The 20,445-nt window shown below is 47.7% G+C and overlaps 1 protein-coding gene across 4 annotated transcripts in view; it reads right to left on the bottom strand.

Moving 5' to 3' along the window:
• Positions 1-13,665: 13,665 nt before the first annotated feature.
• CEP43 (centrosomal protein 43) overlaps positions 13,666-20,445 on the bottom strand; it is a 30,561-nt gene continuing 23,781 nt past the window's right edge. For 3 of the 4 annotated variants that reach the window (XM_088023798.1, XM_088023800.1, XM_088023799.1), the window contains 3 exons: positions 18,135-18,174; positions 16,980-17,076; positions 13,666-15,730 (listed from right to left, as the gene is read on the bottom strand). In XM_088023798.1, the coding sequence (XP_087879924.1) occupies positions 15,656-15,730; positions 16,980-17,076; positions 18,135-18,174 (212 nt within the window). In that variant the 3' untranslated portion in view covers positions 13,666-15,655. The remainder of the gene's footprint in view (positions 15,731-16,979; positions 17,077-18,134; positions 18,175-20,445) is intronic. The other variant, XR_015768283.1, reaches the window with a different exon arrangement.

Below are 20,445 nucleotides of genomic sequence, written 5' to 3' on the forward strand. Positions count from 1 at the left end.
GAAGTTCTTCTATATTTTTTATATAACCCTTTATCAGATAAATGTGGTTTACAAATATCTCCTCCAATTCATTATGTTGCCTTTTCATTTGATGTTTTCCTTTGCTATGCAGAAGCAAATATTTTTTTTATGTTCAATTAGCTAACATAGAGTACATCATTAGTGTTCAAAGATTCATTACTTGCGTATAACATCCAGTGCTCATCACATCGTGTGCCCTCCTTAATACCCATCACCTGGTTACCCCATCCCCCCAGCCCCCTCCCTTCTGTAACCCTCAGTTTGTTTCCCGGAGTCCAGAGTCTCTCATGGTTTGTCTCCCTCTCCGATTTCTTCCCAGTTTTCCCTCCCTTCTGTGGTCCTCTGCACTATTCCTTATGTTCCACATATGAGTGAAACCATATGATAATTGTCTTTCTCTGCTTGACTTATTTCACTTAGCGTAATCCCCTCCAGTTCCACCCATGTCAATGCAAATGGTAGGTATTCATCCTTTCTGATGGCTGAGTAATATCCCATCGTATACATGGACCACATCTTCTTTATCCATTCATCTGTTGAAGGGCATCTCAGCTCCTTCCACAGTTTGTGGATGATGATTGTGGACGTTGCTCCTGTGAACATTCGGGTGCATGTGCCCTTCTTTTCGCTACGTCTATATCTTTGGGGTAAATACCAGTAGTGCATTTGCTGAGTTGTAGGGTTGTTCTATTTTTAACTTTTTGAGGGACCGCCATGCTGTTTTCCAGAGTGGCTTCACCAGCTTGCATTCCCACCTTTCTGTGCATCCTCGTCAACATCTGTCATTTCCTGACTTGTTAATTTTAGCCATTCTGACAGTGTGAGAGGGTATTTCACTGTGGTTTTGATTTGTATTTCCCTGATGGCAAGTGATGTGGAGCATTTTTTCATATGTCTGTTAGCCATTTGTATGTCTTCTTTGGAGAAGTGTCTATTCACGTCTTCTGCCCATTTCTTGACTGGATTATTTGGGTTTTAGGTGTTGAGTTTGATAAGTTCTTTATAGATCTTGGATACCAGCCTTTTATCTGATATGTCATTTGCAAATATCTTCTCCCATTCCGTGGGTTGCTTTTTAGTTTTGTTGACTGTTTCCTTTGCCTGAGTGATTTTTTTTTTTTTAAGATTTTATTTATTTATTTGTCAGAGAGAGAGAGGGAGAGCACAAGCAGGGGGAGCAGTAGGCTCCTGGCTGGGCAAGGAGCCCAATGCAGGACTCGATCCCAGGACCCTGGGATCATGACTTGAGCTGAAGGCAGTTGTTTCACCGACGGAGCCACCCAGGCGCCCCAGGCTGAGTGATTTAAATGGTGGTAAGAGTTACAGAGGAAATAAGCAAGGTGGCAAAGTTGTGGAGAGTGGGTGGCTGAGTGGCAGGGACCACTTATCCACATATTTCCTTCCACATGAATTCAGCGTCAGTTTGTCAAGGTCTGTGTTTTTAAACCCCTATGAGAATTGAAAGAGATTACACTGAGTTTATAGATCCTTTGGGAATTAATACATGGACATCAGTGAATCTTCTTATCCAAACACAGGCTGAATCTATGTGTTTGGGAATCCCTGTGTCCTTTCCAGCATAGGTTTGTGGTTTTGTGCACATTCGTGTGAATGAGTTTGGCAAACCTATTACACTTAATCATACGCGGTTTGTATTTTAGTGCAAATAGGGTTCTATCTGGTGAAATGCTTCTAATGTTGTGCTAATGCTGTCTAATTTACTACAGTGTTTGCCGCGATTTTCCAATATATCTCTTTGACCTGGATTGTGGAGTGAAGACGATATTAAGTTTTTTATAACAAAAGAAAAAGTTCCACTCAGGTTTTTTAGTATGATTATCATTTTTGGTGAACAAGAACTATTCTCAGTGATGCAGGAAAAGGAACACAAAACTGCAATCTTTGGTGGATGGTTATTGCCATCCCTTACCACCCTCCACCTTATTTTTATTATTTCCCTTCAGTGTGATATTTTTCTCTTCAAGTAATTCAGGAAAACTTGTATTTGATTGACCCCCACGAATAAGAAACATTCTACTGGAATTTCTTTCTATTCATCACCTTTAGGAGTAAAGCAAATAACAAAAAATCAACTCAATAGAGGGATTTATTTCTATAAAATAACACAGGACGGGGCACCTTGGTGGCTCAGTCATTAAGCATCTGCCTTCGGCTCAGGTCATGATCCCAGGGTCCTGGGATCGAGCCCCGCATCGGGCTCCCTGCTCGGCGGGAAGCCTGCTTCTCCCTCTCCCGCTCCCCCTGCTTGTGTTCTCGCTCTCACTGTCTCTCTCTCTGTCTCTCTCTCTCTGTCAAAATAAATAAATAAAATTTAAAAAAAAAACAGTAGAAAAATAAATAAATAACACAGGACAGGCGTCTCATGGTATTGAGAGAAAGAATGAATGAAAGAATGTGACCTTTAAAGAATGTGTGGGTAGACTCATTTTATGATTCTCATAAAATGAAAATTTATGTTAGCTGGGGTGTAAGTTATAACAGCTGCTGGAAGAGTCAGCTTCAAAACCTCTGTGATTTGGGGCGCCTGGGTGGCTCTGTCAGTTAAGTGACCGACTCTTGATTTTGACTCAGGTCATGATCTCAGGGTCGTGGGGTTGAGCCCTGAATCAGGCTCTGTGCTGGGCATGGGGTCCGCTTGGGATTCTCTCTCTCTGTCTCCCTCTGCCCCTCTCCCCCACCACTGCCCTCCACTGCTCCCGTGGGGCACTCACTGTTTTCCATTCTTAAAAAAAAAAAAAAAAAAACACCTCCGTGACTTAATGCAGGAGAATTTCAGGGGGTGTGGAATCTGCTCCACGCAGCCATTCAGGGACTCAGGCTGCCCCCTCTGCTGGCCCCACCGTTCTCTATGGCCTTTAAGGGGTACTACAGAGGGGGCGCCTGGGTGGCTCAAATGGTTAAGTGTCTGCCTTCGGCTTAGGTCATGATCTCAGGGTCCTGGGATTGAGCCCCACATCAGGTTCCCTGCTCAGTGGGGGGCCTGCTTCTCCCCCTCCCTCTGCTTCTCCCCCTATTCATGTTCTCTCTCTCTGCATCTCTGTGTCTTGAACGAATAAATAAAAAAAAATCTTTAAAATAAAAAGGGGGTACTCCAGAGACCACCAACAAAGTAACAGCTCGACGAGATCGCACTTGGATGCCGAATGCATTGCTTCCCCTACAGCCCTACTGCACAGACCGAGTATTGGGCAATAAAACTGACATCGAGGATGAGGAGCCTGAATTAATTTAAGGCCCTAAGTGGCTGAAGAAAAAAGTTAAAAATCTGGACACTCATTAAGACTATTCATTAATGAACCAACATGGTAAATACATTTTCCATGTTAAAGCTTCCGAAGCTTCCGCATGGAGAGAACACTCCGTCAGTGAGAGCACTCCCAGACGGTCCTGTGAGCTGGGCCCCCACCCGCGAGCGCGGCTGGGTGAGGATGGGGGCCTGGCATCGGGGTGGCTATTACATAATAGCACACGCGCAGCGCACACACTGCTTCTGAAACCACAGAAGCCAAACCACAGTGGAAAATTCAGCTACTCTGGAAAGAAATCGCAAGATAATTTTCTGCAAAGTTTCCTACTCCGGTATGCATTCTTCTTAGGTGGCCTATATTTCTAGTGCTTCTTAGAGGCCACATGACAAGAGAGGAGTGGGTCTCCACAAAGAAATGTGTACATCGGCCTTGTATTGCCATGGCTAGAACTGGGGGCAGATGGCATGCTGTGAGGTGCTTGCAATGCCACGCCGTGTGGGAGACTGGCAGGAGTCCTGGCCGGTCCACCTGGGGAAGGCGTGGGATTCAGTCCAATGGGCAGGCCAGCAGTAATAGTGAGATAACAATGGATTTCACCGAACTGAGGACTTCACTCCTTCTTCAATGCAGAAATAACCTCCTGAGAATTCGGAAGATTTTTATCAACTCAGTTTTTGAGGATCTCTGAGGTTGGGGAGAAGATGCCACCCACAAAACCAGCCTGTTAAGCATACAAATGCATCACAGGAAGTATGCCCCCCCGCCTCTGGAGTCCAGCGTTCCCAGAACTGGGCTGGAAAGCACCTGCTGGACTTGGGGGTCTGGAAGCAAGTCCCCGAGGAGATGAGATTACCGTGTCTGCAGCCCCCCCGAGAGGGCACAGCGCCGCGGAGCCCGCTGGGTCAGCATGGCTCTGACACCAGCAGCACAGGCGACCAAACTGTCCCCCAGCTGGGAGGTCCCTGACTCACCGCGCAGTGTCCAGCACCTCTGCAGGCCCAGGTCCTCTCCTGCCCCGCCCCTGCCCTCCGGACCGCGCTCCTCCCCCCGCCGCACCCAGCCTTCCCTCCTGCACCTGCTCTGGGGCTCCTCTCTGCCCCTCTTCCCTCCACCCTTACTTGGCCACAATGGATCAACTGAGTATTTATTTTTGTTCTTATGAAGTTGGCCAGTTAAACACTGTTTTCGGGTTTACCTCCATTTACTTTCTCCCTAGGAAAAACATTTAAAGTTTCTCTGCTGTTTCTCAAGACATACGCTGCCAAATATTTTTGTACTCCCATGGCAATTATTTTTTTTTTTTTAAGAAATAAGAATAGCTCTAGTTCAACTGCCCCTGCTCCCAGGGATACAACTTGAACATGCAAGCTCGGTAAATGACGTCGTTTTGCTTGTTGCCATCACTGGGCATATTGTGTAGACAGAGTTATTTAAATACCTAAATGTGAATAGAAAAGCATGTAGTTTTAGACAGGTTTTTTTTTTTTTTTTTGAAGGGGTGGTGTTCTTAACACATTAGATAATTTTAGTAATCGCTCTAACTTTGAGCACAACGGCGCCCGTCCCCGCGAGGAGCCCTTGGCCATCTGTCCGGAGCATCGGTGACGTGTCTGGTGGATGGCGCGGCTCTCCCGCTGCTCTTCTTTACAAAGTGGTGTTTCCCCTGCCAGGTGGTTACGCCTTGTAGGTGGCAGGCCAACCACTGCCTCAGCCGAGGCTAACGGCTTCGTGTGCACGACAGAAGCAGTCCGTTCTGAAACTCCTAGAAGGTTGGGGCTGGAGGCACTTTCCCCAAAGCAGCAAAGGAGAATTCTTAGTTTTAAATCTCACAACTTCTTTATATGTTAAAGGAAGAACAAATGGGGCTCCAGTCTCCTCTCCACAGCCCCCAGGACACCCTGAGGGCCCTGGAACTCTATAGGCCAGTGTAAAAACAGCAAGCCAGGGTTCAGCACCCACAGTGGATGGGAGAGGCAGGGTCCAGAGAAGTGGACCATGCGAGGAGCTGGAGGCCCCACAGGGCCCTGGACACTGTGATTCTCTCCGTGACCCAGGCTTCCTTCCTTCAAATGGGACCACTTCCACTTTCCCACGAGCATCCGCTCACATTCATTATGTTGATTTGTTATTTCACCTAAAACACATATTTTCATGGGCAAAACTTGGCCAGTTATTTTTCCTGAGGCTTATTTCAACACCTCTGTTGACTTGGCACTTAAAGCTCAGAATATTTTGGTCCCCTTCTAAGAAATATCTAAATGTCACTAACTAGTTATTTGGTTTCAAGGTAATGGATGGGTCTTGAAGCCATTCACATGTTCATTTACTACGATTTATCCTGACTATATAACAGAGTCCTTCTCCCCTGGTGCGGAGCATGAGCAAAGAGAAGCTCCAGTTTCCGAGAGAATTACATTTCAGAACTTCGCCGGGCAGCTGGTGCGTTGACATTTCTCGTTTCCGTGGGAAGAAGTGCTCAAGTGTAGGAAACCAGGTAGGCCTGCCTCTCTAAGCCTGGGCATCTCCTCACCAGCCAACCAACTCTGCTTCCGGCCGCGAGGCTCCGCAGCGCCCTCAGCCGATGGTGCTTGGGACTGTCACCCAGCACGCTTTCGGTCTCTTGAGGGGTCCCAGACAGCTGTGAACAGTTGTCCTCTAAACTCCGCTGAGACCCACCGGGAGTCATCCAGTCTGTGCGGAGCTCAGTGGCCCCACATACGGCCACTTCGACGAAGTGCAAGACCAGCCTGGGAGTGCTTCGAGTCACCTCAGACACCACCACAACCACGTCTGCACGTGGAACAGGTGAGCCGGTCACAGAAAGGGATGCCCCCCCAGGGTTCACTGTCGGCCAACAGAGGCAGAGAAGGGTGGGCTCTGTTCTCTGTGGAACGGTAAGGTGGGAGTTTACAAACACCCCCCTTTTCTGATTTCCCTTCCTCCCCTCTCCCTCTCCTACTCCCTCCCTCACTTTACAGTCTCAGGTTCTTCGCAGGACCCGGAAGTATATAAGGTAATAATTATAACAGGTCATTCTTGGGTTTGTGAAGTAGAGGCAATAAGGATCACAATAAAAGCACAAAACAAGAGGAGAGGGAATAGAGCTGTATAGAAGCGATGTTTCCATCGCTTAGTGAAAATAATTTAGTGTGGACCTAAGCAGATTCGGATCGATTGAGAAGTACACTGTGAGCCCTACAGCAATCACTAAGAAAGTACTTTAAAACCATAGTGAGGACACCCAGGAAAATTGTTAAGAGAGTAGAAACTATGGTTCTCATCATAAGGAGAAGTTTTCATTTTTCTTTTTATTGTATCTATATGAGAGGATGGGTGTTAGCAGAATCTGTTGTGATCACTTCACAGTATATGCATACATCATCGTCATGCTGTACCCCTCACACCTCCATTTACGGTATATGCATACATCATCGTCATGCTGTACCCCTCACACCTCCATTCACAGTATATGCATACATCATCGTCATGCTGTACCCCTCACACCTCCATTTACGGTATATGCATACATCACACTGTCATGCTGTACCCCTCACACCTCCATTCACGGTATATGCATACATCATCGTCATGCTGTACCCCTCACACCTCCATTCACAGTATATGCATACATCATCGTCATGCTGTACCCCTCACACCTCCATTCACGGTATATGCATACATCACACCGTCATGCTGTACCCCTCACACCTCCATTCACGGTATATGCATACATCACACCGTCATGCTGTACCCCTCACACCTCCATTCACGGTATATGCATACAACACACCGTCATGCTGTACCCCTCACACCTCCATTCACGGTATATGCATACATCACACCGTCATGCTGTACCCCTCACACCTCCATTCACGGTATATGCATACAACACACCGTCATGCTGTACCCCTCACACCTCCATTCACGGTATATGCATACATCACACCGTCATGCTGTACCCCTCACACCTCCATTCACGGTATATGCATACAACACACCGTCATGCTGTACCCCTCACACCTCCATTCACGGTATATGCATACAACACACCGTCATGCTGTACCCCTCACACCTCCATTCATGGTATATGCATACATCACACCGTCATGCTGTACCCATCACACCTCCATTCACGGTATATGCATACATCACACCGTCATGCTGTACCCATCACACCTCCATATGGTGCTACATGTCAATTATCCTAAGACTGGAAACACAAAGAGTGAAAATACAGTGAAAAAATAAGTGAAGGAGTTAAAGATGTTACACTAGAAAATACTCACTTACGGCAAAAGAAAGCAGCACAGGAACAGAGAAAAAAAAAAAAAAACATGAGACATATACTAAACAAAAATTAAGAACTGCAAACATAAATCCAAACTATATCAATAATAACACCAAATGTGAATGGATCCAACAATCTAGTCAAAAGGTGGAGGTTACCAGACTGCATTTTTTTTAAATGCAACTATACGCTATCTACAGGGGACAAACTTTGGATTCAAAGATACAAGTAGCTTGAAAGGAATAACCACCATGCGAACAGCCACCATAAGGGCCAGAATGGCTATACTAATATCAGGCAAAATGACTTTAAAGCAAAACAAAACAAAATTGCTAGAGACAGAGAGGGACATTTTATGATAAACAGTGTCATCCATCAGGAAGACATGACAATTACATATCTGCACCTAACAACAGAGTTCCAAAATACAAGAAGCCAAAAACCGATAGAATTGAAGAAAGAGATAACTCAACAATAGTTGGAGATTTCAATACCCCCATTTTCAATAAAGGATAAAATAACTAAGGATAAGATCAATAAGGAAATATAAAACTTGAACACACCACTATTAAACAATTGGACCTAAAAACCATCTGTAGAACCCTCTACCTAACAACAGCAGAACACACATTCTTCTCGAGTGCACATAAAATATACTCCAAATGCAAATTGAAACCGCAATGTGGTACCACTTCACACCCATCAGAATGGCTATATTCAAAAAAAGAGCTAATAATGAGCGTTGGCGAGGCTGTGCAGAAACTGGAAGCCTCGTCCATAGCTGCTGGGGATGCAAAATGATGCACCGGCTGTGGAATGCAGTTTAGCAATTCCTCAAAGTACGAAACAGAGTCATTGCAGGACCCAGGAATTCCACCCCTACATATGCACCCAAGAAAAAAACCTGTATCTACACAAAAAAACCTGCATATAAATGCTCTCGGCAGCATTATTAACAACAGCAAAAACTGGGAACACCCCATCTCCACCAACTTCTGGACACCTGATATACAGCATATCCAATCAGAATATCATTTGGCAATAAAAAGAAATGAAGAACTGACACCAGCTGCAACATAGATGAACCGTGAAAACATGATACCCCGGGAAAGAGGCCGGTCACAGAGGCAAAACAACGTATTATACAATTCCGTCTAGAAGAGATGTCCAGAGCTGGCGACTTTACAGAGACAGGGAGTGGTTGTCTGGGGAGGGGACGGGCAGGGACTGCTAACGGGGACGGGGTGCCTTTTTGGGTGATGATAATCTTTCAAAATGGATGTGGTGATGGTGGCACAAGTCTGTGAATATACTAAAAACTGTTGACTTCTACACTTCACATGGGTAAGCGGTATGGAGCATGACTTACAGCTCAAGAAATCTGCTAATGACTGGAAAGAGGGATGAGCTGCGTGCCGGCCTGTAACACTGCCCAACCTTCTCCCGGCCCTGCGGTTTGTCTCAGCTATTTCTGCTCACCGCTTGCCAGTTTGTTCTCTGGTGAGTCATGCCCAGTAGCCAGGCCTGCAGAGAAAGTGTTTTTATATTTCTGCACGGTTAGAGCTTTCTGAAAAAATTTTACTGGGACCTGGGACAAAGGACAAGCCTTACAGGCTACTGGAGAGACAGACTCCCCTCTCTCGTGGTCTGTGCTTACATTTCACAGGGACGTCCAAGGGCTCTCCCCTCCTGGAGAGAGAGGAGAGGAACAATACGTAAGTACGCGCCCAGCTTCATATTGTTTGGGTTCCTCACCTACAACATAGACCCCGTGATGGGTACGTTGACGTCAGTTGGACCCTCACCACACGGCCTTGAGAAAGGATGCGAGTGCCTGACATTATCTTCTTCACAATTCATTCTTCCTATATGTTGTTTTAATGGTGTAGTCTTTGATACCCTCCTCTTCATATCAGAATGACGTTTTAAAATCTCTCTATGCAGTTAATTTTACTCTAGACTGATTGATTAGAATGGTTTTTCAGTTGCTGATATATAATTTTGAAGAGGACATGAAAGTTTTAGAATTGTCAAATTTTGGAATATTCTTCTTCGCATGAGTGTGGGATTTACAGCATTTCAAATTTCCTCAGTAACTAGTGACATTGTAACAGTACAAATGCTCTTTTAATGATCTTCATTCCCCAGTTTGTCATCAATGTCCTCTACGTAACAGCATATTCTAGGCTTTTATTAAGTTTACCGAAATTGTATCAAATCAGCAATAAGTTTAAATATTTTTCATGTTTATGTGATGCTCTCCTCTCATTAATTAGATTATCAAATACCACAAGAGCCTATTCATTATTTGTATTCAGAATTTAATTCATGAATTACTATTTCTGGTATAATCTGAAAAACACTCTGTTATGATTAATGTCAGGATAACTTCTCACATTTTATCACAGAGATCCCTAGCGGCACAAGTAAGTGGAAACTGGAGCCCATCCCCAGCTCAGTCCGCAATGTACTACCACTAAGACTTGTTCTTCTTTCGTCTTGACGATAGAACTACAGTGCATTTGGGGGAGCTAAAATCATAGTTAAGAATATAAGTTTTTATGGCATACATGCATTTTTGTAACTGCTCTGGTGGTTTTCATGTCGATACTATACCCATAGTCCCCTCCAGGGACAGTGGAGTCCCAGTTCGGAGGCCGCCGGCAGGGACAGGAGGAAGTGGGCTCACCAGCGCATCACTCTGGGGGCGGACCTGGCGAGGGGAAGCGACGTGGGCATCAGGCCTCGGAAGAGGAACGGCAATTCCTCAGAAGCAGAGCGACCCCCCAAGGCCCTCTCTCTTCTCCTTTCCTCCACATCCAAGTACCGCTAAGGCCTAGGATGCTGGCCCGAGTGAAAACGGTTACTACCGACTGAGCTCGTATTTGCCCACGACGGTGGTACCTGCCCTACGAGCACGAGCTCCTCAATGCAGCAGGAGCCCGAGCGGTGCGCAGTATTTACCCCCGCAGAGGAGCCCGTGGAGACTCCTGGCTTCCCGTGGCCCCGCTCAACTGTCCCGCCCCCCACGGCTGCGCCCCCCACACGGCACTTCCCTGCTGGGTGACACCCTTGCTTCTCACAAGCGCCCTCTGCTCATTCCGTGTGATTCTGCCGTTCCTGGGCAGACCCCCCCCGCCACCAGTGTTTCCGGGTGCTGAATTCAAAGAGCACGTCAAACATCATGATGCTGCTAGTTCTGTAGGACGCTCTTCTACTCCTCCTGGACGGTCCAAGTTGCTTCTTCTGTCTGTCCGGTTTCCAAGCAGCCCAGCAGGCAGCACTCCACTCTCTCTACTCCAGCCCTCAGTGCACAGGTGCACAGATATTCCCCAGGTCCCCATCACTGCGGGCCACACCAGGGCATCCTGTGGTGCAGGTGTGCGCCCAGCACCCTCCACCTCTGGAAAACAGCTGTTGGTGAGATTTCCCCCACGACGGGGTGTTCAGGGAGTAAGAGCAAACAGGTGACAAGTGCCTGGCGCACCCAGGGAAGAGAGAATATGTGCTTTCTCCACCGTAGGCCCTGGAAGACCCCGCAGGTATTGCCCAGGTGTGTGTGAGATGGAGAGGTGGGCGAAGGTGGTGCATCCAAAGCAGGGGCAACCGTGTGTATGAGGGTCTGAAGAAACACGTGGCATCGAGGTTCAAGATTTGGTATGCTGGCACAGAGTATCATTCTCTGTATCAAAATTTATTTTTTTTAAAGATTTTATTTATTTATTCGACAGAGAGAGACACAGCGAGAGAGGGAACACAAGCAGGGGGAGTGGGAGAGGGAGAAGCAGGCTCCCCGCTGAGCAGGGAGCCCGATGCGGGGCTCGATCCCAGGACCCTGGGATCATGACCTGAGCCGAAGGCAGACGCTTAACAACTGAGCCACTCAGGTGCCCCTGTATCAAAATTTAAAACAGAAGTCAGAGAAGATCCAAAACCACATCCCACATGGATTGAGAGAGCAGCAAGAGAAATGCTGAATACTCTAAAGGGGAAGGGGGTTTAGTCACCAAAATCTTCATTTCAAAAGAGCTACCATTCAGTTTCACAAACTTCAAGGATTCAAAAGAAAATAAGTATGAAGAAAATTGATAGCCAATACCTGGCAACTTATAAGGCCAAATCGGCTTTTATTGCAACTATCAATGTTTGAAAATTGCACATTAGTGGGGAAAATGATTTTGCCAAATCTGAAGATTGCATAAGTTGCTAAAAACAACTCAAGTTAGAGTATCAGAAGTGACCATGGGACCAGCCCTCGTGTAGACCCCTTCACCTTGTTGCTCTGCCTGCTTCCTGCTCCCGATCTGTGCTGCCCCGTGGAATCCCCTGGACCCGGCTCTTCCCGCCCTCCCCGCATGGTCTTCTGATTCCTGGGAGGCACTGGGGTGTGAGGGGCACTGCGCCAGGTGGTCTGCGCAGGGAGAGCCATGGCCGGGGCATGGCCAGGCTCCAAGCGGCAGCCGTGAACCACAGCAATGCAGCACACCCCAATGATGCGGGAGATGCCAGGCCCCTGACCTTGCTTTGGGATTCATTCCTGGTTGGCAGGAGGGTTCCTTTTCCATGAGGATAGAAATCCTGTGTTCAAAAATCACTTCCCCTGCTAACCCTGTAGTCCTGGCATCATGTGCAGCATCCGGTGTAGGCAACCTCATGCTCAACCCTGTCAAGGAATCTTGGAAGTCGTTTTTTACACTAAGAATCACCCAATTTCACCAGGACGCACCAGCTCCGCAGGCAAGAAGCTGCACGTGAGGGCGTGTGCAGCCTGCTCCGGGCCCGTGGGGCTCCCGTCTCGGCCGCTACAGCTCCCAGCCCCGCCACCCCCACCGTCCCCACATCACACACACCTTCTCTGCTCTCGGGCCCGGCACGTGGAGCCCCGTCCCAGAGGCATCAGTGCAGGTGCGGGGCACCCTGCAACCCAGCCCTTCTACCGGAGGACCCAGCCCATTTTCTCATCAATCAGCTTTTCAAAGTGGCCTCTTTTAGGTACAAAAGTTCTCTCAATTCTCCAACAGGACAGTTGGGTTTTTGTCTGATCATTCTGTGCTCTGAACGGTTTCTCCCAACAGAGGCTGCTGCGTGTGTGCATCTCAGCCTTCGGCAGCACGCCGTTCACTCTCTTCCGTGGGGAAGCGGCGCGGGTGAGTCACACGGGGAGCTGCCTGGTCGTCTCTGCGTGGCTTTCCCGAAGGGCCCCTTCCTCGCACAGAGGCTGGCCACACGCCCGCGTCAGGAGGGCCGGGCCGACCACACCGACCAGGACTTGCATCGGACTCGCGGGGCGGTGCTTTCTGCAGAAGCCACGTCTCCTCGCCACCATCATGGGTGTCCGGTGGGGCTGGCAGTCCAGCTACCGTGAGCCTCCTCTGCTGTTCCCTGGGCCGACAGCCACGCAGAGCCACGGACAGGACCACTGCCTGCTGCCTTTGGGAGAATGTTCATTAGCTTTGGTTCCATCCGATGGCCTTAGCTGAACCGTGAACCTACCTGTCAGACTGGAAGCTTGGAGGCCTCTCCAAGCTCAGAGTCAGGATGGCTGATCTCAACTGTGGAACGCTGTCCTGAGAAGGCAGCTGCCCAGACAGAAACCTTTCTCGGACACCCTTGCCAGCACCTGCAGAGCCTGTCTGTGCGCCCACAGATCCTTCCTGGGTGCGCACTGGGGCCAGATGCTATTCCAGGTGCCAAGGACATACCTAGGTGACTACAGTCCCTGCTCTAATGGAGCTTATGACAGTAAACAGGCCCGTGTCAGTGACGAGAGAGGAGTAAAAACACGGGGTGAACGTGACAGACAGAGTGGGAAGGAAAACAGGCATCCCCTCAGGCTGGAGCATCTCCGAGAACAAGAGGGAAACAAGCCAGTCTGGCGGTTTCTTGGAGAAGGGCTCCACGGACCAGGAGGGACAGATGCAAACATTCCAAGACAGGTCCCACCAGGGTAGCATGTGGCACATGCTGGTTCTGTGCGGGCCCAGGGAGCCGGCGTGAGACGGGGACAGCGACCGTGTGGGCAGGCCCACACCGGGCTACGGTGTTACCATCACACACAAGATACAACGGGGGCAGGGACACAAACAGGAGAGAGTAAAAGCTTTTTATTCCCTTTGAGTTATCATCAATAAAACGACACCTCACACTTGAAAAATTCCACTGTAAAATTCAGGTTTTACCATGAAAATGTGTTTCATGGATGAGTATGTCAAAATCTATTTCCGAACAAAAAGAAAATACTAGTCACACACTCAAAACCTAGCTGAGATACACATGTGGAAATGGAACTTCTCCTCACTAGGTATATGGCCGGCGATGGAGGCGGCTCCATGTTTGGCCCTTCCTGCCCATCCTCCCAGATGTCCTCAAAAGGTCAGATTCTCTGGGTAACACAAAAATGACAAATTTCAGATGCTGCTGTTCAAAGTTTTCCATAAATTTAAAAAGCCACCTCCTGCTCTCCTTTCCAATCATTTCACTGAAATCTAGCTCCTTTCAGATAATATAAAAAATGAGTCACACAGTTGACACAGATTCCAGAGACCCAGAGCAGAACGCAATGCTTTATAGAAAGCGACTGTTTACAGAGAGGACATCTAGGGAAATGCATTTTACAAGCACACTGGGGGACTTTCAGCAACAGATTACATCTCCACACGGCGCTGTGTACTCACACAGGACACGGCACGCCACCAGGACTGAGGTCAGAGCCCACAAAGCGAGGGCAGGCCCCCAGAGCGGCTCCCAGGCCGCATTGGCCCACTTTCTGACTTCCTCTGGGTGTTCGTGGCTCAGGTTCACAGATGTTACACAATCACACTGCCGTGTTATATAATCGCAACCCTTTCGTTATGGCTGCCCTTCACATACGAGGGCCCGGCAAAGACTTCTGTTAACACTGAGGCAGATACGAAAAACTGGCACTACGGGAGTGACAAAGTCCGCTCACTTGCTGAAATCAGTCAAGTAGGTCTAGCTTACTCTTTATTAATAAAGGTGACTTTTAATAAAAAAACATAATTTAATTCAAATAAAAAAGTACAAAATGTAGCACACGCTCACAGCTTCACTTACAGTCCTGGGAACACACACGCGGCACCCCCAGCAGTGCAGGCCAGCGACCCCCCTCCCCCGCCCCCGGGACAGCAGCACGGCGCGGGCAGAGGGAGCGAGGCTGCCCGAGGCCCAGCACCGGCTCCATCCGGACGGGACGCAAGGAAATACGGACAGTGCACAAAGCCCAGCACTCTGCATGTGGTCTGAGGCCACTACTACTGTGACAGTCCAATTTGGATTTTAATACAATCAATTTACAGACTGGAAATAAAAGCACTGCTTGGTGGTTTCAGATGCATTCTGGTATCAAGTATGTTTCCAGGCATCTTTACACACAATAAATTACAACAATAAAGACGAGAGCCTGTGACCAACAGCTTCTCCTAAGGACGGGGAGGCAACGACAACTGCTGTCAGCGACAATTTGTGGATTAGAAGTCAAAACGACCTCCAGATTTCTTCAAAACAAGCAATACTAGCACACACAGGAGTATTTAATAAAAGCTTACTGGCCTAACAACCCTTCCACATGGAAGGAAATACAAAATAAAGCTGACATATCAAATCTTTCGGTAATAAGCTTCAGGCCACTTTGCCAACTCTCTGCACAACCGCCTAATACCAAATGCGCTTGGATTCTGGATGGCTAAAGCCACACACACACAGAGTTGTGTGAACCTACAGCTTTATTGACACCTTTCAGTCAGCTCTTAATACTCATATTTTCATGGGTTCACTCCTTGTAATGAATTTGAGTTGTAGATAATCAACTTCCACAGAGAAATGTGTAGCCAAACCAAACTAAGAATATTGTATCTTCCACACATGGGCTCAAGTAGGAAGCTTTTTGTTTAGTATAATGAAAACTTAAATTTTTAAAAATATCTGCAGTCTTTTTGAAACACAAGGCACCAACAGGGAGCAGACATTCCAGCAAAGAGTGATTGGGGAAAAAAATAAAAAATGGAACTGATCAGAGTCCTTTGTCCTTTGTTGATTAGAATACTTCCTTCTTTCATGTCTATGCAACATCTTCCAGATAATCCGCAACATCACTGAGCTGGGACACAGTCAGGTCCTGTGTCAGGTCATCAAGCTTGGTTGTCCAAAAGAAAAAAAAAAAAGAACCAGTATCAGAATGCAGAGTCATAAACAATCCTTAAAATACATTGCTATAATTTAAATATCTTATACTCTACAAACTGCTTCATATTCCAAAGTCCTCTACCTCACCCTCTTCCTATTTTGAAATCTGTGAGAATTACCAAAAGACTGAGCTAACAGCAAAACTCTACATTAACAACAACACAAAAACCTGCTAAAATAACCCGTCCGGAGCCCCTCTGCTAACTTAAATGCGGCACGCAGTGGCCTCCGAGGCCGGCATGAGGTGCCCGGTAAGGGGCAGACCGTGGAGGCTGACCACATGCCGGGAGTTCTCACTCAACCCTGCCAACAATTCTGGGAGGCAGGCATTCCCACTTGCATTCCATGAACAAACCAGCCAAGGACTGAAGGTTAAAGTTCGCCTAAGAACCACAGTCCATGAAAGAACATGTGCCCAGACGTTGCTGGCTCAGACCTGTTTTCATTATTAACATCTCGTTTCATGTATGAAACACTGTAACATTTCTTTTTTAATTTTTTTATTGTTATGCTAATCACCATACATCATTAGTTTTTGATGTAGTGGTCCATGATTCATTGTTTCTGCGTAAGACCCAGGGCTCCACGCAGAATGTGCCCTCTTTAATACCCATCACCAGGCTGACCCATCCCCCCCTCCCCTGAAACATTGTTAACATTTCATTATAACCTCTCTCAAAGGCCTTCCCGTCTGCTAATCCCTTGAGGGTCACGAGCACTGACTCCCTCCTCATTCTGGAAAGCAACGTTCGCCTCCAGGCTGTAACGACCTACAACCCGAGAGGCCCTCGCCTGACCCGGCTACAGCTTTCCGTGGGCACGACAGGAGATCCTGAGAGGCTCCCTGACCTCTCCTGACACACATGGAAGTACACGCCGCTGTCTGCCTCATAAAAAGGCCATATGTGGATCTCGGGGCCGGACCCCTCACTGCACAGCCTGCGTCCACTTCTGGTGTACCGCCCCCACGGGCTGAGTGACCTGCCCACTGAGACGCAGCTTCACGGCCTCTCTTATACCTGCGCTGATTTCTAGCCTGACTTCTCCAAACGGGACGACTCGCTTCTGCTGACTAACACCACTGGGTGGGCCAGTTCTGACTCCAGAACCGGGGCCAGGATTTTGTTAAAGCTCTACAGTCCACCACCGCAAGAGACTCAGGCAGGAGCAGCACTCCTCGGGCAACGCCCACACCGTACTTTATCACTGGTATTGAGGTCATCGATGTCCACAGAAAGATCTTCTTCGATCTCTTCACCAATACTCAGCTCACTTTTCTCTGAGCGATGGCTGGTACTAGTTTGAGAAAGAAAAGAAAAAAGAACGTTGAATATAAACATTTAAATAAAATATAATAAAATGATATTAAATCTCATGAATTTCATGCATATTATCTCACTTGATCCTTAAAGTGACTTAGTGAGCCACAAACAGGCAAGTCACTTCAAGAGACTAGAAAACGAAGATCCATAAAGGTGACCATGGACACAAGGTCAAGGAAGACGCAAACCCAGATTTTTACTATTTCATCTACTACATCGTGCCACTTCTCAAAAAAAAACTAATAAATTATTGGGTTTTTTTTAAGATTTTATTTGAGAGAGAAAGAATGAGATAGAGAGAGAAAGCATGAGAGGGGGGAGGGTCAGAGGGAGGAGCAGAGTCCCTGCTGAGCAGGGAGCCCGATGCGGGACTCGATCCCGGGACTCCAGGATCATGACCTGAGCCGAAGGCAGTCGCTTAACCAACTGAGCCACCCAGACGCCCAATAAATTATTCTGTTAAAAAATAAATTCCCAATTGGGGGGAGAAAAAAACCCTGTCAATTGTATAAAATTCTCAGACTCTAATTTAAAATTTGTAATCGTATCCATAACAAATATTTCCAAACTATTAGGCAATCATTGGATTATACTGTCCTTATGTGTGTAAAAAAGTGGTCTGAAACAATGTATTAAGCGATGTCATCTGACTCAGAACAATAACTGGAGAGGGCCATTTTTAAAGTTGTGTGTGCCTCCCCCCTCCCCCACCCACCGCGTTTGCGGGGAGCACATGGATCCCGGCGACCCGACATCTCTTGAGCGACTCTGCATCCCTTCCTCGAGGCCTCTGCTTGACCCATTCTTGTCAAGTTTCCTGGACATAATGCATTTGTTCAACACATTCTAATGCCAAACCGAAACAGGCTTCAAAGTCCAGCGTACAATCCTGGATTAACTGTCTTCTCCCCATCTGCACTCAGTACCAACAGGAGAGTCTAATACACTAAAATGAGCACAAATGGAATTATGTCCTACTTCCTGTGTCAGAAACTGTTTACACTGTATTTGTTGCCCAACTACGTTTCTCACCTATTAAAATCATCAATGTAGTCATCTTCTTCTCCAGTCCCTGGTAAGTTCAAGAAAAGATACGTTACGTTTATACCAACACGCTCCACAATTTATCTGTGATCACACACGTACATTTCCTTCAGGAAAAACTACATTAACGAATTATATGGCAGCAGTAAAAAAGAAGTTGCCAGGATCAGAAATAGTATTATTAACATATGTGATATGAAAGTAAATAAACTGCCTAGGAAACAATAAAATGTCATAAAATGTAGTTAATACCCAGTCTTTTATTCCAAGTCTCTAAAAGCTTAATTGCATTGTATGTTTACCATTTATAAAGTCATTTGATATTAAATGATATTATATTCATGATAAGAGCAAGTTATCATAACTGTTACTGACACTTTTGAGTTTTTTTTTTTTAAAGGTTTTTTTATTTGTCAGAGAGCGAGAGAGCGAGCGAGAAATATCAAGAGATAGAGCACGAGCAGCTGGCAGAGGGAGAAGCAGGCTCCCCGCCGAGCAGGGAGCCGGATGCGGGGCTCGATCCCAGGACCTGGGATCATGACCTGAGCCGAAGGCAGATGCTTAACCGACTGAGCCACCCAGGTGTCCCGACACTGTTACTGATACTTTCAACTCCGCATAGTATATAAAATTTTAAAGGATCACGAAGTGTGAAGAGGCAACAGGGCAAAGCAAACAGGAGCATCTCACTGAGACGCAACGGGGTTCAAATCCCAGCTTCACCTGTGAAGAGCTGTCCGCCCCTGGGAGAACTAGGTAACCTTCCTTGGCCGTTTCCTCAGCTGTGAAGACGGCCAAACCCACACCAAACACAGGGCTCACGTCAGGATCCATGCATGCGAAGTGCTGGACCCAAGCCTGGGACACAGTCTGCTCTCCACAGACAGCGACGGGATGAGGCTAGGGCTGCAGACGAATGGAGCAGCGTCAGCAGCGTCTGACCATGCAGCACGAGCACCTATGAGACTTCCAAATCCCCCTCCCCCTCTGCATCACCTGAGGGACAGGGAAAGGCCCCCCGAGAGCCATCTCCCAGGGATGGCCGGCACGTGGAGGACACACGGGCATGTGTGTGGCTGCCAGAGGAAGAGTGCAGACCATGAGAAGGAGGCCCGGCTCAGCGGCCGGCGGGGCTCGGAGGACACTGGATGCTCCTGAGTCCTTCCCAGTGTCAGACCGGACCATGTCTACACAGACGCACCCGGAGGGCATTCAAGTTCTAGACTAGTCAGACAAGATGATCCTCTTCCGATAAAGCCCATGATTACTTTGTCCATTTGTCAAATATGTGTGCGACTCCTAGGACCCCTGAAGTCCTAGAGTTAAGTGGTGCTTCTAGCCTCAAGGAGCACCAGTGGAAGGAAAGAGGCAGCCGACAGCCAGACAAACCAGATGCTGTTAGAGGGCCTGGAGAGAACTCTCTGAGGGGAAACCTAAAGAAGGTACCAGACATAAATTATTGGGGAACACGGGTTCCAAGAAGAAACACATGCAAAGGCCCAGACTCAGGAAGGGTGCAGTGGTTTGGAAAACAGTGAGGAAACCAATACACCCTCAAAATAATGAGTCTGGAGGGGGGAGGGGGGAGACAAGAGGAGGGAAGAAGAGAAGGGCTGGCAGGGGCCACCGAAGGCCTAGAACGTCATGCTCAGGACTTTAACCAAAGTGCAAAGGGGGAGGGGCAGGAGTGGAGGAGAACAAGGAAGTGATGTGTCGTTTCTATTTTCTGTAACATCCAATCCCTGCAGGAAGAAGCGCGCTGGGGGGAGGGGGGCACGCCTGGGTGGTGTCGTCAGTTGAGCGGCTGACTCGGTTTCGGCTTAGGTCATGATCTCAGGGTCACGGAATGGAGCCCCGTATCTGGCTCCGCACTCAGTGGGGTCTGCTTGAGAGTCTTTCCCTCCCCCTCTACCCCCCCCACCACTCACGCACTCTCTCAAATAAATCTTAAAAAAAAAGTGACTGCCTCTGCACAAACTGTCGTCAGTCTGAGCTGAAACTGCTCCCCTTGGCCCTGACCCATCAGGTCTTGGCAGAGAAGTCACTTCCTGGGTGAGGCCTTTCCGGAATGCCTAGGCTAGGGTAAGTCACCCTACTATCCATTTTCACACCAGTGCATATGGACTCTCAACCCCAAGTATCTGTAGGGACCTGTTTGATGCAGATCTTCCCTACAAGAGTCCGAGCTCCACAAAGAAAGTCTGTTGTGGTTGCTGCTTTATCCACCCCCGGCACATGGAGTAACCCTGGATTCACAAAGACCATCCAAACATCTAATTACGAAGTGCTCACTATAGGC

This window comes from Eumetopias jubatus, unplaced genomic scaffold, assembly GCF_037043125.1.
Source record: "Eumetopias jubatus isolate StellerSeaLion01/CBP00866 unplaced genomic scaffold, mEumJub1_p1.0 scaffold_6, whole genome shotgun sequence".
In the NCBI taxonomy this organism is placed as follows: Eukaryota; Metazoa; Chordata; class Mammalia; order Carnivora; family Otariidae; genus Eumetopias; species Eumetopias jubatus.